Below are 14,052 nucleotides of genomic sequence, written 5' to 3' on the forward strand. Positions count from 1 at the left end.
AGGGAAGGGGATTATGTGGATAGGAGCTGTCTCAGGGACTGTTGGAGGGGAGGGAGTTGTTAGAGCAGCTGGGAGTTGTTGGAGGTGGGTTTGGGGGCCGTTGGGGTTGTGGGGGCTGTCGGATCGGGTTTGGAGGCTATGGGCTGTGTAGTGTGAGGCACTTGTGGGATAACCCTGTGCGACTGGATAGCCCCTGTCTCATCCTCGACACTCTGCTGTCTTTGGTGCAGGGTCAGGATATGGTGATGGTGCTGAAGAAGGACATGCTGAGCCTGGTCGATCCTGTCGACCACAGTTTGATTCATTCCCAACCGATTATCAACATTCGAGTGTGGGGAGTGGGCTGTAACAATGGTAGGTGAGTACAGGTCTCTCCTCCCTTTACACCATCAGCGAAGATTAAACCATCAAGCCGATATTCATAACTTAACCTCTGCTTCTCGCACTTTATTATTCTTCTCCTCTTACTGTTGTGTCTTCAGATGTGGGGAAAATTTGTTGTTTATTAGATGTGCTACAAACTTATATCATTCAAACACCTCAGAATTTGAATTACAGCTTCAACCATTTAACTAACTTCAACTCAATTTGTCCCTCGGTCCTTCGGAATTAAGGTTGAACAGTTGAAAGTTTAATCTGTCACCATTTTAGCTGCACTGACTTTGGAGGTTCAATGAATTGAGATGACCCCTTTGAGCTGCACACAGGAACCTCTCTCTGATTGGCACTGGGATAATCCCTCCCCCAGGGACAGCCCGTCTACCAGAAATGGCAATTGGCGGAAACAAACTGTCACTCAGTAATAAAATGGTGTGGATGAGTTGCTGAGAAGCTCCCCCATTTTTAGATGTAATATCCTGAGCTCTTCCTGCACCATGTGCAATTTATTCCACACCCAGGCACAGTGGGTACAAACCAACTCCTTGTTGAACTTGGGCTCATGTGAACTGGTGAGACATTGACTCAACCCCCAACCTGTGCCACCATGGCAAAGGGATAAAGCTGCTGTGTGCCTCAGTGTTCCCGGTGGGTATTGGACAGTGTCAGGGTTTGAGGCTGGGTTGAGATTTCCTTTCCAGAGTTGAATAGCCTTCAGGAGCCCCATGCAAGCAACAGCCTAGTCTGGAACATGGGAGCTGGACAATAGCAGGTGCTCAGTTGAGCCGCAGTCCCGTAAGGAGTGAGCTGGGGGTGAACTGGGGCGAAATCTTGGAGGACGAATCATTCATTACAATTGTGAATGAGGTGTGGGCAAGGGAGGGCAGTGGGGGAATGAGGGATGGATTGTTGATATCTCTGGCAGAAGGTTGGACGAATAGTCCTTTAGATGAGGTGAGATTTTGGCTAGGTCTTCTCCCAAAATCCATTCGGAGCTCCTCACTGAGCATCAAACAATGAGAGGTGATCTTATTGATATGTATAAGATTCATAGAGGGCTTGGCAGGCTAGCTGCAGAAAGGTTGTTTCCTCTTGTGGGTGAGTCTAGGACCAGAGGGCATCATTCTGAATAAGGGGTCATGTATTTGAGACAGAGGTGAGGAAGAATTCCTTCTCTCAGAGGGGAGTGACCCTGTAGAATTCTTTACCACAGAGGGCTAGCAAGGCTGTGTCATTAAGTATGTTCAAGGTTGGGATGGACAACTTTTTAATGGGCAAGGGAATAAAGGGCTATGTGGAGAATATAGGAAAGTGAAGTTGAGGATGAACAGATCAGTCACGATCACATTGATTGGTGGAGCAGACTCCAAGGGCTGAATGGCCTACTTCTCCTCCTATGTTGTATGGTCCCGTGGTCTTATCAGGGAGAGCAGTTGGGAACTTTCTAGTTGATTGTGTTAATGGGTTGGTGAGTTCAATGATCTCCACATTAATGGAAATTTCATTGCTCCAACACACAACACGATGGCTCAGTGGTTAGCACTGCTGCCTCACAGCGCCAGGGACTCAGGTTCAATTCCTAGCTCAGGTAACTGTCTGTGTGGAGTTTGCACAATCTTCCTGCATCTGTGTGGGTTTCCTCCGGATGCTCCGGTTTCCTCCCACAGTCCAAAGATGGGCAGGTCAGGTGAATTGGCCATGCTAAATTGCCCAGAGTGTTCAGGTAGGTTATGTGCATTGGTCTGGGGTAAATATAGGATAATAGGATAGAGGAATAGGTCTGGGTGGGTTACTCTTCGGAGGGACAGTGTGGCCTTGTTGGGTTGAAGGGCTGTTTTCCACAACGTAAGGATTCTATGGAAGCATACATAGTGCCTAACAACTCCCACTCCCTGAATTAACTAACACACCACACTCACTGGATCTTCCAGCCCACTGTGTGAGTTAGAGGGAAGGTAGTGATCTAATGTTGATGAGTTCAATAATATCCATCACCCTGTGGCTATCCGTGGGCCTGATTCCTAAACAGAGAAGGCCATTCAGCCCTCAAGCCTGTTCTGCCACCATTCAGATAGATCATCAAATGGATGATGATGGTGGAGACACCAACATTCTTTCCATCACATGGTTAAACAGGAAACTCTCCTGCTCTTACCCAGCCTTGACATGTTTTGGAATGGCTTGCAGTTTGGTAATTAACGAGTTTGACTAACCACCTCCATTAGCCACGAGGTCCTGGGACAAGACTTGAATCCTGGGTTTCTGACTCAGAGGCAGGGACGAAACCCACTCTACCAGAAGACTACCTATTTGATAGGTGTCCAGTTGTGCAGTATGATTTAAAGGCAACACAGACTGGGGGAAAAACAAATTGGCTGCTCATGGCAAACTCAATATAAAAGAAACCATTAGCTGATTAAGTCACCTTGCTTCCATAACCTTTAATATGTGGAAGTAGCTGCAATTTATTAAACTTTCAACTGACATCCAACATAAGGACATTTTTGAGAGAGAGATTTCCTCTTGGCATCGCTCCTGGAGAGCTGTGTTGTAATTTCAAGAGAACGCTTTCACATACCATACCCCTACCCCGCCCCTGCCTCCACCCCCACCCCATCCGGGATTTGCCGTATCCAGCCTGTAATTTGGATGAGACCTGAAGCTTTGCTACTTGAGGGATTCCAAATTGGATTCTGCTGGAGTTCAGTAGAATTGGATGTGATTTGATTAAAACATATTAAATCCGGAGGGAACTTGAGCAGGTGGATGTGGAGAGGATATTTACTCTTGTGGGAGAATCTACAATTAAGGTCACTGTTTAAGGATAAAGGGGTGACCCATTGAAAGTAGAGTTAAGGATGACCTTATATCTCCCAGAGGGCCATGCGTCTCCCACTCTGCCCTAAAAGGCAGTGGAAGTAGAGACTTTGAATATTTATGAGGCAGAGGGGCTGGATACTTGTTAAGCAAGGCTATCCGTGGTAGGTAGGGATATGGAGGAACCAGATCAGTCATGATTTATTGAATGGTGAAACAGGCTGGAGGGGAGTGAGGGCCCTACTCCTGCTCCTAATTTATATGGCTCTATGTTCACAGTACAGCCCTGGTCTGTGTAATCTATCCCCAATATTTCACTCCTTTAGCCCCGGCAGCATTCCACTGAAAGTTAAGAGGGTAAATAAAGAACAGTTTTTGCAATGCAGATATCCACAGGGCACAGAGATAAAGACATAGGCAAAATAGCCAGACGTGATATGAAGAGTCATAGAGTCATAGAGATGTACAGCACGGAAACAGACCATATCCCAACCCAATCTAGTCCCACCTGCCAGCAAGAGGTATAGTTAGTAAGTTTGCAGATGACACCAAAATTGGAGGTGTAGTGGACAGTGAAGAAGGCTACCTCAGATTGCAACAGGATTCTAATCAGATGGGCCAATGAGCTGAGAAGTGGCAGATGAAGTTTAATTTAGATAAATGTGAGGTGCTGCATTTTGGGAAAGCAAATCTTAGCAGGACTAATACAGTTAATGGTAAGGTCCTTGGGAGTGTTATTTGGAGTGCAGGAATGGTGAATAGAGGTTCAATAGTAGCCTTTGAAAGATGTTGGTTAAATAAATGAAGAAAAAAAATTGCATAGCTGTAGGAAGAGAGCAGGGAAATGGAACTTACTGGGATTTTCTTTGAAACCAGTGATCTGGGACAAATGATCATAATTGAACAATATGCAAGGGATGGTGACCATGGGCAGGCAGAAGTGATTACTTTAATTTGGCATCATGTTCAGCACAGAATCGTGGATCGAAGGGTTCATTCCTGTGCTGTACAGTTCTACGTTCTATCAGGAAAGTAGCACAGAAGTAGGCCATTCAGCCCATCATTTCATTACGTTGCATTCGGTATCCTTTGGTATCTTTAATATCAGGGAAAGGCAGGAAAGTGGTTGTTAGGAATGTCAGATCCTACTCAATGGAAGAACAGACGAGAGGGGCACAACGACCTACTCCTGTTCCTATTTCTTATGGTTGTAATGTCTAGCTATTTGCTGATTTCTGTCCTGAATAAGCTCAATATTTGAGCTAATGGGGTACAGAATTACACAGGTTCACCTCCCTCCTGAGTGAAGGAATTGCTCCTCACCTCAGTTCCACAGGTGAAGCTCACAATGTGTCTCTGGGATCTAGATCCCCATCCCCACTTGGGGATACATTCTTCCTGTTCCTTAATCAGAAAGTCCCAGGGAAATGCACAGTTCACAGTCTTTGGTATTAATGATTGCTCCTTTAGTAGAGGTGAAATATTGCTGGGAATCTGAAACGAACACAGGAAGAGCTAAAGGTCCGGAAACTTCTGTAGAGAAAGAAACGTTTCAATCTGGTATAACTCTTCTTCAGAACCCAATTCCCACCTCCTTGAGTCACGTTTGGTGCCTGAACCAAATTTCTGGCCTGGGTTAAAGCTGAAAGTGGGTGGCTTGGGTTGGGAAACAGATTTGTGAGAATTTAATCCACTCACGTAACTGTGTGTATCACTTTGTAACCTCTCTGTATCCTCCTCACAGCTCACATTTCCATCTAACTTTGTGTCATCAGCAAAGTTAGATGCATTATCCTGTGTCTTTTCATCAAAGTCATTAATAAACACTGAGATCCAGCATTGATCCACATGGCACATACTGAGAGATGGTGGTGGTATGGTCATTATCACCGGACTAGTGACCTTGAGGATATGAGTTCAAAACCTACCATTGCAGTTGGTGTAATTAAAAGTCAGTGTGGAGTTAGTCTCAGTAGTGACCCTGAAATTATCGTTGATTGTTATTTAAAAACCCATCAGGTTCACTAATCCCAGTGCAGCCTGCATTTGGCTCCAGACCCACATCAATATGATTGACTCTTAACTGACCTTTGAAATGGGCAAGAAATCTACTCAGTGTGAGGGTAGTTAGGGATGGGCAGCAAATATTGGTGATACAAGAATGAAAGAAAGGTCTACTAGTTATAGCCTGGCAATTTGGGAGTGCCCAGCTATCAGTGCTGTCCCTATCCAAATGAATATAGTTACAACCCTTCCTCGCCCTATTAACCTGAAGCATAGTATCCTAATGAATGCATTTTGGAAATCCAACTATACTGCATCTACCAGGTTTCCTTTATCAATCTTAATAGTTACATTCTCAAGAGAAACTCTAATAGATTGATCAAACATGAGTTTCCTTTCATAAAACCACAACTTTATCTGGTTCTGCTTTTGTTTAAAGTGCATTGTTAAGATTTCCTTAATAATAGATTTTCCTAGCAACTGATGACAGTATAACTGGCCTGTTTTCTCACTCTTCCTGAGTAGAGATGTTCCATTTATTAGTTTCCTATAGGCTGGGACCACCTCCAGAACCTTGAAAATTTTTTCAAGTTTGTATCTAACTTGTGTCTGTACTTGTCCTATTCAGAACTGGAGGATGTAGACCATCAGATCCTGGGGACATGTTGAATTTTCATTCTTTGAGTTTCTCTAAACAATTTAATCTGGTCATATTAATTGTGTTAAGCTCTTTGGTTACCCTCTATTTGTGGTATGCAATTTGTATCTTATAGACTCACAGAGTCCTACAGCATGGAGACAGGCCCTTTGGCCCAAACTGGTCCATGCTGACCAAAATGTCCATCCATGCTAACCCCATTTCCCTGCACTTGGCCCATATCCTTCTAATCCTTTCCTATCCATGTATTTGTCCAAATGCCTTTTAAATGTTGTTAATGTACCTGCTTCAATCTCTTCTGGTGGCAGCTCATTCCATATGTGTACCACCCTCTGTGTAAAAAGGTTGCCTCTCAGGTTCCCTTTTATTCTTTCCCCTCTCACCTTAAACCGATGCCCTCTAGTCTTCGATTCTCCAACCCTGGGGAAAAGGCTGAGTGCATTCACCCAATCCATGCTTCTCATGATCTTATACACTTCTATAAGATTCTCCTCCGCTCTAAAGAAAAAAGTCCTAGTTTGTCCAACCTCTCCTTAAAACTCAGACCCTTGAGACCTGGCAACATCCTGGTAAATTTCTTCTGCACTCTTTCCAGTTTAGTAACATCCTTCCTATAGCAAAGGGGACCAAAGCTGAACACAATACTCCAAGTGTAGCCTCACCTATGTCCTGTATAACTGCAACATAACTTCCCAACTTCTATACTCAATACCCTGACTGATGAAGGCCAGTGTGCCAAAAGCCTCCTTCACTGCCCTGTCTACCTGGGACTCCACTTTCACAAAACCTTGCGTCTGAACTCCAAGATCCCTCTGTTCCACTACACTCCTTAAGACCCTACTATTCACCATGAAACCCCTGCCTTGATTTGACTTTCCAAAATGCAAGACCTCACACCTATCTATATTAAACTCCATTTGCCATTTCTCAGCACACTTCCCCAGCTGGTCAATATCCTGGTGCAATTTCTGACAACCTTTCTGATAACACTGTCCACAACACTGTCCTATTTTAGTGTCGGCTGCAAACTTACTAATCATGCCTTGTACATTCTCATCCAAATCAATGATATAGATAACAAACAGCAATGGGCCCAGCACCAACCCATGAGGCACTCCACTAGTCACAGGCCTCCAGTCTGGTGAGCATCCTTCCACTATTACCATCTGCCTCCTACCCACAAGCCATCTTCTGCTATGAAGATAGACACAAAATATCAGAGATTCACTTGCCTCTCCTCCAACCTAGTTTACTGCATCAGGTGCTCCCAATGTGATCTTCTGTACATTGGAGAATCTATCTATCTATCTGTCTGTCTGTCTGTCTATGTCTCCATCTCTCCCTCTATTCCTTTATCCCTCTATCTCTCTATTTATCTGTCTGTTTGTCTATCTATCTATCTATCAAGCCTTTTTTTTATCATTCTAATCCTATCACCCTCCCTAATCAGCAATGAATAGATCTTCCTTAATGAGGTTTGGAATGTAATTTTGCTTTACATTTGAATTGTTTCTTTAATTTTAAATTGTCCCACTTTATTTACTGTCATCCCCTTTAGTCTGTTTACTCAACAAACCTCAACCAGTGCTCCCTTTATACTGTAATTAAAAACAAACTATTCCAGATGCTGGAGATTTGAAGCACTTACAGAAAGAACTGGAGAAACTCACAGATCTGACAGCATCCATGGAGAGGGAAACAGAGATAACATTTCAGTGCAAGACTCTGCTTCAGAACCTTTTTATTTTGTAATTGACTTTGTTGAAGCTTATTTGGGACTGGAGCACGCTGCTTTCAGACTTAATGAGGAATTCAGTGACTTATGAATAGTTGTTTTTCCCCTGGTGTATCTTTTATCATAAGTTGGGCTAATTAACCCTACCTCCTAGATAATATCAGGTCCAAAATAGCTTAAGAACAAAGAACAAAGAAAATTACAGTGCAGGAACAGGCCCTTCGGCCCTCCAAGTCTGCGCTGATTCAGATCCCCTATCTATACCTGCCGCCTATTCCCTAAGGATCTGTATCCCTCTGCTCCCTCCCCATCCATTTATCTGTCTTCGTCTTCAATGATGCTATCATTCCTGCCCCTACCATCTCCGCTGGCAACGCGTTCCAGGCCCCTGCCACCCTCTGCATGAAGAACTTTCCACATAAATCTCCCCTCAACTTTTCCCCTCTCTCTTTGAACTCGTGAGCCCTAGTAATTAATGCTTAGTTAGTTTGCACAATGTTGGTTCCAGAGATCTGTAACAGAACTGCTCTGCTCTGCAGCCCAACTTCCAGATCAGTCTTGCCAGTTTCATTTGTCTGGTTCTCATAGGGGTTAAAGTTCTTGACTGTTACATTTTCTTTGCTAAAATCTCCATTTATTTCTTGCTAATGCTTTGACCAACAACAATTGTCTGGGAGACTGTAAACCACTCCCAATTATTTCTGTCCCCTTTTTATTCCTAATCATCTAACTCCATTTTCAGAGTTCTGAATAATCTTCTGGTTTAATGTATATTGTGTCTTGCATTCTTCCAATCAATCTTTATTTTGTGGTACTTTTCTGAATTAAACCTGCCATGTGTTGTCTATCCCTCTGTGTGTCTTTATCATCCTGACGCTTATTATTGCCTTCCCCACTGGGTACTACACTTTTCAAGTATAATGTCATCAGCAAATTTTGAAATTTGCCCAAGTTTGAATTGTTGGCTGTACATTAAGTTGGGGCTGTGGGACCAGGACATGAGCAGGAGTTTGGGATTTGGGTGATCAGCAGGGATCAGGGATCCAGGAAGCCAGCACCACAAAGTTAGCTGTGGGACCATGAGGATAATGAGGATAAAGCAGAAAATAACTCCCTGGAACTACAGTGCTGTCAGGGTCAGGTCTTTAGCGTCTTTCGTCAAAGTTATAGAACTCAGACTTAGAACATGAGGAGGCTATTTGGCCTTTTGTGTCAATACTGGTCAACAAATTGATTTTTGGGATTTAGAGTCATAGGGTCATAGAGATGTACAGCATGGAAACAGACCCTTCAATCCAACTCATCCATGCCAACCTGATATCCCAAACCAATCTAGTTCCACCTGCCAGCACCCGGCGCATATCCCTCTAAACCCTTCCTATTCATATACCCATTCAGATGCCTTTTAAATGTTACAATTGTATCAGCCTCCACCACTTCCTCTGGCAGCTCATTCCATACACACACCACCCTTTGTGTGTCTTTTATATCTTTCCCCTCTCACCCTAAACCAATGCTCTCTAGTTCTGAACTCCCCCACCACAGGGAAGAGACTTTGTCTATTTATCCTACACATGCCCCTCATAATTTTATAGATTTTGTATTCAGGCATCAGCTATCCATCTGAGTAAATATGAAGGTTTTTTTTAGTCTTTTTTTTAGAAACTCTTTAAAATCTACTTCACTGGTGATCTGCCCCAGTTTTTCAAAGCTGAGATAGACATTGTTAATCAGTAAGGGAACCAAAGATTCTGCGGAAAAGGCAGAAAGGTGAAGTTGAAGCCATGATAGCATTGAATGGCATAGCATACTTGATGGGCTGAGTGGTCTACCTCTACTCTTATCTTTTATGTTCTTATATCCCCAATGTTGCTCATCATCAAACTCTGTTTCATAAGGCTCATGTGAATCACCTTGGGATGTTTTATTAGGTTAAGTATGCTATATAAATAAAAGTTGTTGTTTGGTGATACACATATAAAATATTATTTCAGATGTTCAAATGATTTTATTGATTAATTGATTGATTTTCTTCCGGCTGCCATGGAGACAGAGACAGGTAGAGTCTCTAATTTCTATATCCTTTAAGTATCTTCCAGCATGCCCATTTGTTTAGATTAAAATGTTAGATAATAGATTGTCACATCTAGCGGCACTTGAAGTTTCCATTGATGACTGAACTGTACCAGGGCATCTGTGAGCTCAGTGAATGAGGGAACCCTGAGCTAATAGAATTGAGAAGGAAAAGAGAAAGATAGAAAAGGCATTAAGGCAAATGACTGGGCTTTCAGGTACAGAACAACAAAAGGAAGGAAGAAAGGCTGAGTTAAGAGAGAGAGAGAGAGAAAAGCTACTACTCACCAACGTGAGAAAGAAAACAATAATAATTTGATTATATCCAAAATCTCCAGGAAATGAGATTAACTTTCCGTGTGAGAGAATGATTTGCATTGCATTTGCTTAACTTTGCACTCTTGATTAGCAGCTTTCCGCATAAAGTACAATAAATAAACTCACATTTCAATAGTGTTTTCCATGATCAGAAGCATCTCAGGGCATTTTACACCCAATTTGGAACTTGGCATCTGCAGTAATTTAGGGACCACCGAAACCAAGTTGCACAAAGGAAAATTCCACAGGCAGCAAAGTGATATCAATGATGAGTCAGTTTGTTTTTTTTTTGTGTGATGTTGGTTTGAAGGAGAACAACTGCCCAGGGCACTAGGGATAAGTCTGCTTCAAATAGCACAGTGGGATTTTTTTCACATCCCCTTCAGTTTAACATGTCATCTCCAAGACCAGCGTGCCCTCAGTGATTCACTGCAGCATCAACCAGGTCAAGTCCTGGAGCGGAGTCAATAGATGTGAGTCAAGATTAGAGTGGTGCTGGAAAAGCGCAGCAGGTCAGGCAACATCCAAGGAGCAGGAAAATCGATGTTTTGGGCAAAAGCCCTTCATCAGGAAGGGCTTCATCATTCCTGATGAAGGGCAAAAGGAAGGAAGGAAGGAAGGCTGAGTTAAGAGAGAGAGAGAAAACCTACTCACCAAAATGAAAGGCTTCATCATTCCTGATGAAGGGCTTTTGCCGCAAACATCAATTTTCCTGTTCCTCAGAAGCTGCCTGACCTGCTGTGCTTTTCCAGCACCACTCTAATCTTGACTCTGATCTCCAGCATCTGCAGTACCCATCTCCGCCTCAATAGATGTGAGGCTGGAAAATCACAGCAGGTCAGGCAGGCAGGAACTCTCCTGTTTGAACCCACAACCTCATGGCTCAGAGGGGAAGGCCAGCATTCATTGTTTGCCCTTGAAAAAGTAGGGTACTGATCACTGAACCATAGAGGGCATACCCAGTTTTTTAAAATACAGAATCCTTACAGTGTAGGAGCAGGCTATTCAGCCCATCGGGTCCACGCCCTCCCTCTGAAAAGTATCCCAACCAATCCCTGCATTTTCTACAGGGAATCCACCTAGCCTGCATGTCGCTGGACACTAAGGTCATTTCTCATGGCCAGTCCACCTAACCTGCACAACATTGGATTGTGGGAGGAAGTCCACACAGACACAGGGAGAATATACAGTCTTCCCACAGACAGTCGCCTGAGGCTGTAATTGAACCCAGGTCCCTCGTGTTGTGAGGCAGCAGTGCTAACCACTGAGCCACTGTGCTGCCCCACTTAATGTGCAACATAATGAGAGAATGTCGTTTATGTGAAGAGACTTCTGATCTCTGAAAATGAGCAACCCACATGGTATCTCGATATGCCGTGAATTTGGTGAGGATTTGTGTATTAATGGCAGAAAAGGGAGAACGGGATATTGAACTGGATGAGTGCCATGATCGTATTAAATGGAGTAGCCAGCTCAAAGGGCTGAATGGCGTACTCCACTTCCTAGATTCTGTTTCTATGTTCCTAAAGAACAAGGGTAAACCTGACTGTGTAATGCTGTTCCTGTCACAATACAATGTGGACCTTTGTGTCTAAGATCATGGGGGAGCCCTCTGCTGTCTCTTCACCTCACTACATTGGTCTATCTCTGAGAGAGCCACAACAAGACAGTGAGATCAAAATTCTGTGAGATGGGCTCTTTGATATCAATGAGGGATAGTGTATGAAGGTCAGTCCTCACAGTGGCATTGATAAACCAGAATGTGACAAGAAAGACGAAGGGACCATGAAGGTTACACACAATGCTCTAGCTGTGGCCTAAGCAGCATTTTATACATTTCCAGCGGAACCTCCTGCTCTTAAACCAAGCATGTGGATGAGGGTAGAGCAGTGGATGTAGTGTACATGGATTTTAGTAAGGCATTTGATAAGGTTCCCCATGGTAGGCTTATGCGGAAAGTCAGGAGGCATGGGATAGAGGGAAATTTGGCCAATTGGATAGAAAACTGGCTAACCGGTCGAAGGCAGAGAGTGGTGGTAGATGGTAAATATTCAGCCTGGAGCCCAGTTACAAGTGGAGTTCCGCAGGGATCAGTTCTGGGTCCTCTGCTGTTTGTAATTTTTATTAATGACTTAGATGAGGGAGTCGAAGGGTGGGTCAGTAAATTTGCAGATGATACGAAGATAGGTGGAGTTGTGGACAGTGAGGAGGGCTGTTGTCGGCTGCAGAGGGACTTAGATATGATGCAGAGCTGGGCTGAGGAGTGGCAGATGGAGTTCAACCCTGCCAAGTGTGAGGTTGTCCATTTTGGAAGAACAAATAAGAATGCGGAATACAGGGTTAATGGTAGGGTTCTTAGTCAGGTGGAGGAACAGAGGGATCTTGGGGTCTATGTACATAGATCTTTGAAGGTTGCCACTCAGGTGGATAGAGTTTGTAAGAAGGCCTATGGAGTATTATCGTTCATTAGCAGAGGGATTGAATTCAAGAGTCGTGAAGTGATGTTGCAGCTGTACAGGACTTTGGTTAGGCCACAGTTGGAGTACTGTGTGCAGTTCTGGTCGCCTCACTTTAGGAAAGATGTGGAAGCTTTGGAGAGGGTGCAGAGAAGATTTACCAGGATGTTGCCTGGAATGGAGAGTAGGTCGTACGAGGATAGGTTGAGAGTTCTCGGCCTTTTCTCATTGGAATGGCGAAGGATGAGGGGTGACTTGATAGAGGTTTATAAGATGATCAGGGGAATAGATAGAGTAGACAGTCAGAAACTTTTTCCCCGGGTACAACAGAGTGTTACAAGGGGACATAAATTTAAGGTGAAGGGTGGAAGGTATAGGGGAGATGTCAGGGGTGGGTTCTTTACCCAGAGAGTGGTGGGGGCATGGAATGCGCTGCCCGTGGGAGTGGTAGAGTCAGAATCATTGGCGACCTTTAAGCGGCATTTGGATAGGTACATGGATGGGTGCTTAATCTAGGATAGAAGTGCGGCACAACATCGTGGGCCGAAGGGCCTGTTCTGTGCTGTATTGTTCTATGTTCTATGTTCTAAACCCTATGCCTTGGCTAATGAAGGCATGCCTTCTTAACCATTATATCTAACTGTCTTGATACCTTAAGATACCAGAGTACATGATCTTCAGTGCTTCCCAGGGTCTTCTATTCATTATCTATCCCTTGCCAAGTACATCACTTCACATTGATGTGGGATTGATTTCCATTTGCCACTGACCAGAGCACCTGACCAGCTCATCTATGCCCTCCTGGAATCTAAAGCCATCCTCCTCACCGTTATGCACTGATGTATTCAAGCCTAATTTGTTACTACATGCCTCACAGACAGCAAAAGCCCCAACACTGACCCCCCACAGAACCCCATTGGACACAGGCCCAGTTACAAAAACACTCTCAACCATCACCCTCTGAAGAAGGGTTACACCTGAAATGTTGGCTTCTCCGCCTCCTGATGCTGCCTGGCGTGCTGTGTTCTTCTAGCCTCCTGCCTGTCCACCTTGAATTCCAGCATCTACAGTTTTTTTGTCTCCTGCCACTCAGTCAACTCTGAATCTAATTAGCCAATTTTTCTTGGATTCCCTGGGGCCTTACCTTCCAGTGCAGGACCTTATCCAAAGTCATGCTGAAGCCTAGGTAGACTGTGTTCAATGCATTGCCCTCAACTACTTCCTTGGTTGCCTCTTTCGAAAGATTCAATCAAGTTGGTCGGACATATTTCCCCCTAACAAAGTCATGTTCTTAATTAATCCCTGTCTCTCTAAGTGTAGATTAATGCTGAACATTAACCTTGGACACATTCCTTGGACATATTGGAAATATGCAAGGACTAGGGATTCAGAAGCCATTCTGTCAAAGATACATTTCTGCTGGAATCTTACAAATCTATTTACCCAGCCTACATGTAAATTGAAATCCTCAGTGATTATTGTACTACCCTTATTGCATTCCTCTTTAGATTCCTGTTTAATGCCATCGTGTAGCTCATCACTGCTGTATGGCAATGTGGAACTCCCACTAATGCTTTCTGCTCCCTGTTGCCTCTTGGTTTCACCCAGACTAT

The 14,052-nt window shown here is 43.9% G+C and overlaps 1 protein-coding gene across 1 annotated transcript in view; it reads left to right on the forward strand.

Annotated features, from left to right (window-relative positions):
* The window catches only part of apbb3 (amyloid beta (A4) precursor protein-binding, family B, member 3), an 80,735-nt gene that overhangs the window by 45,056 nt on the left and 21,627 nt on the right, over positions 1-14,052 (forward strand). The window contains exon 6 of the mRNA XM_072590288.1: positions 231-358. Coding sequence (XP_072446389.1) covers positions 231-358 — 128 coding nt within the window. The remainder of the gene's footprint in view (positions 1-230; positions 359-14,052) is intronic.

This window comes from Chiloscyllium punctatum, chromosome 20, assembly GCF_047496795.1.
Source record: "Chiloscyllium punctatum isolate Juve2018m chromosome 20, sChiPun1.3, whole genome shotgun sequence".
In the NCBI taxonomy this organism is placed as follows: Eukaryota; Metazoa; Chordata; class Chondrichthyes; order Orectolobiformes; family Hemiscylliidae; genus Chiloscyllium; species Chiloscyllium punctatum.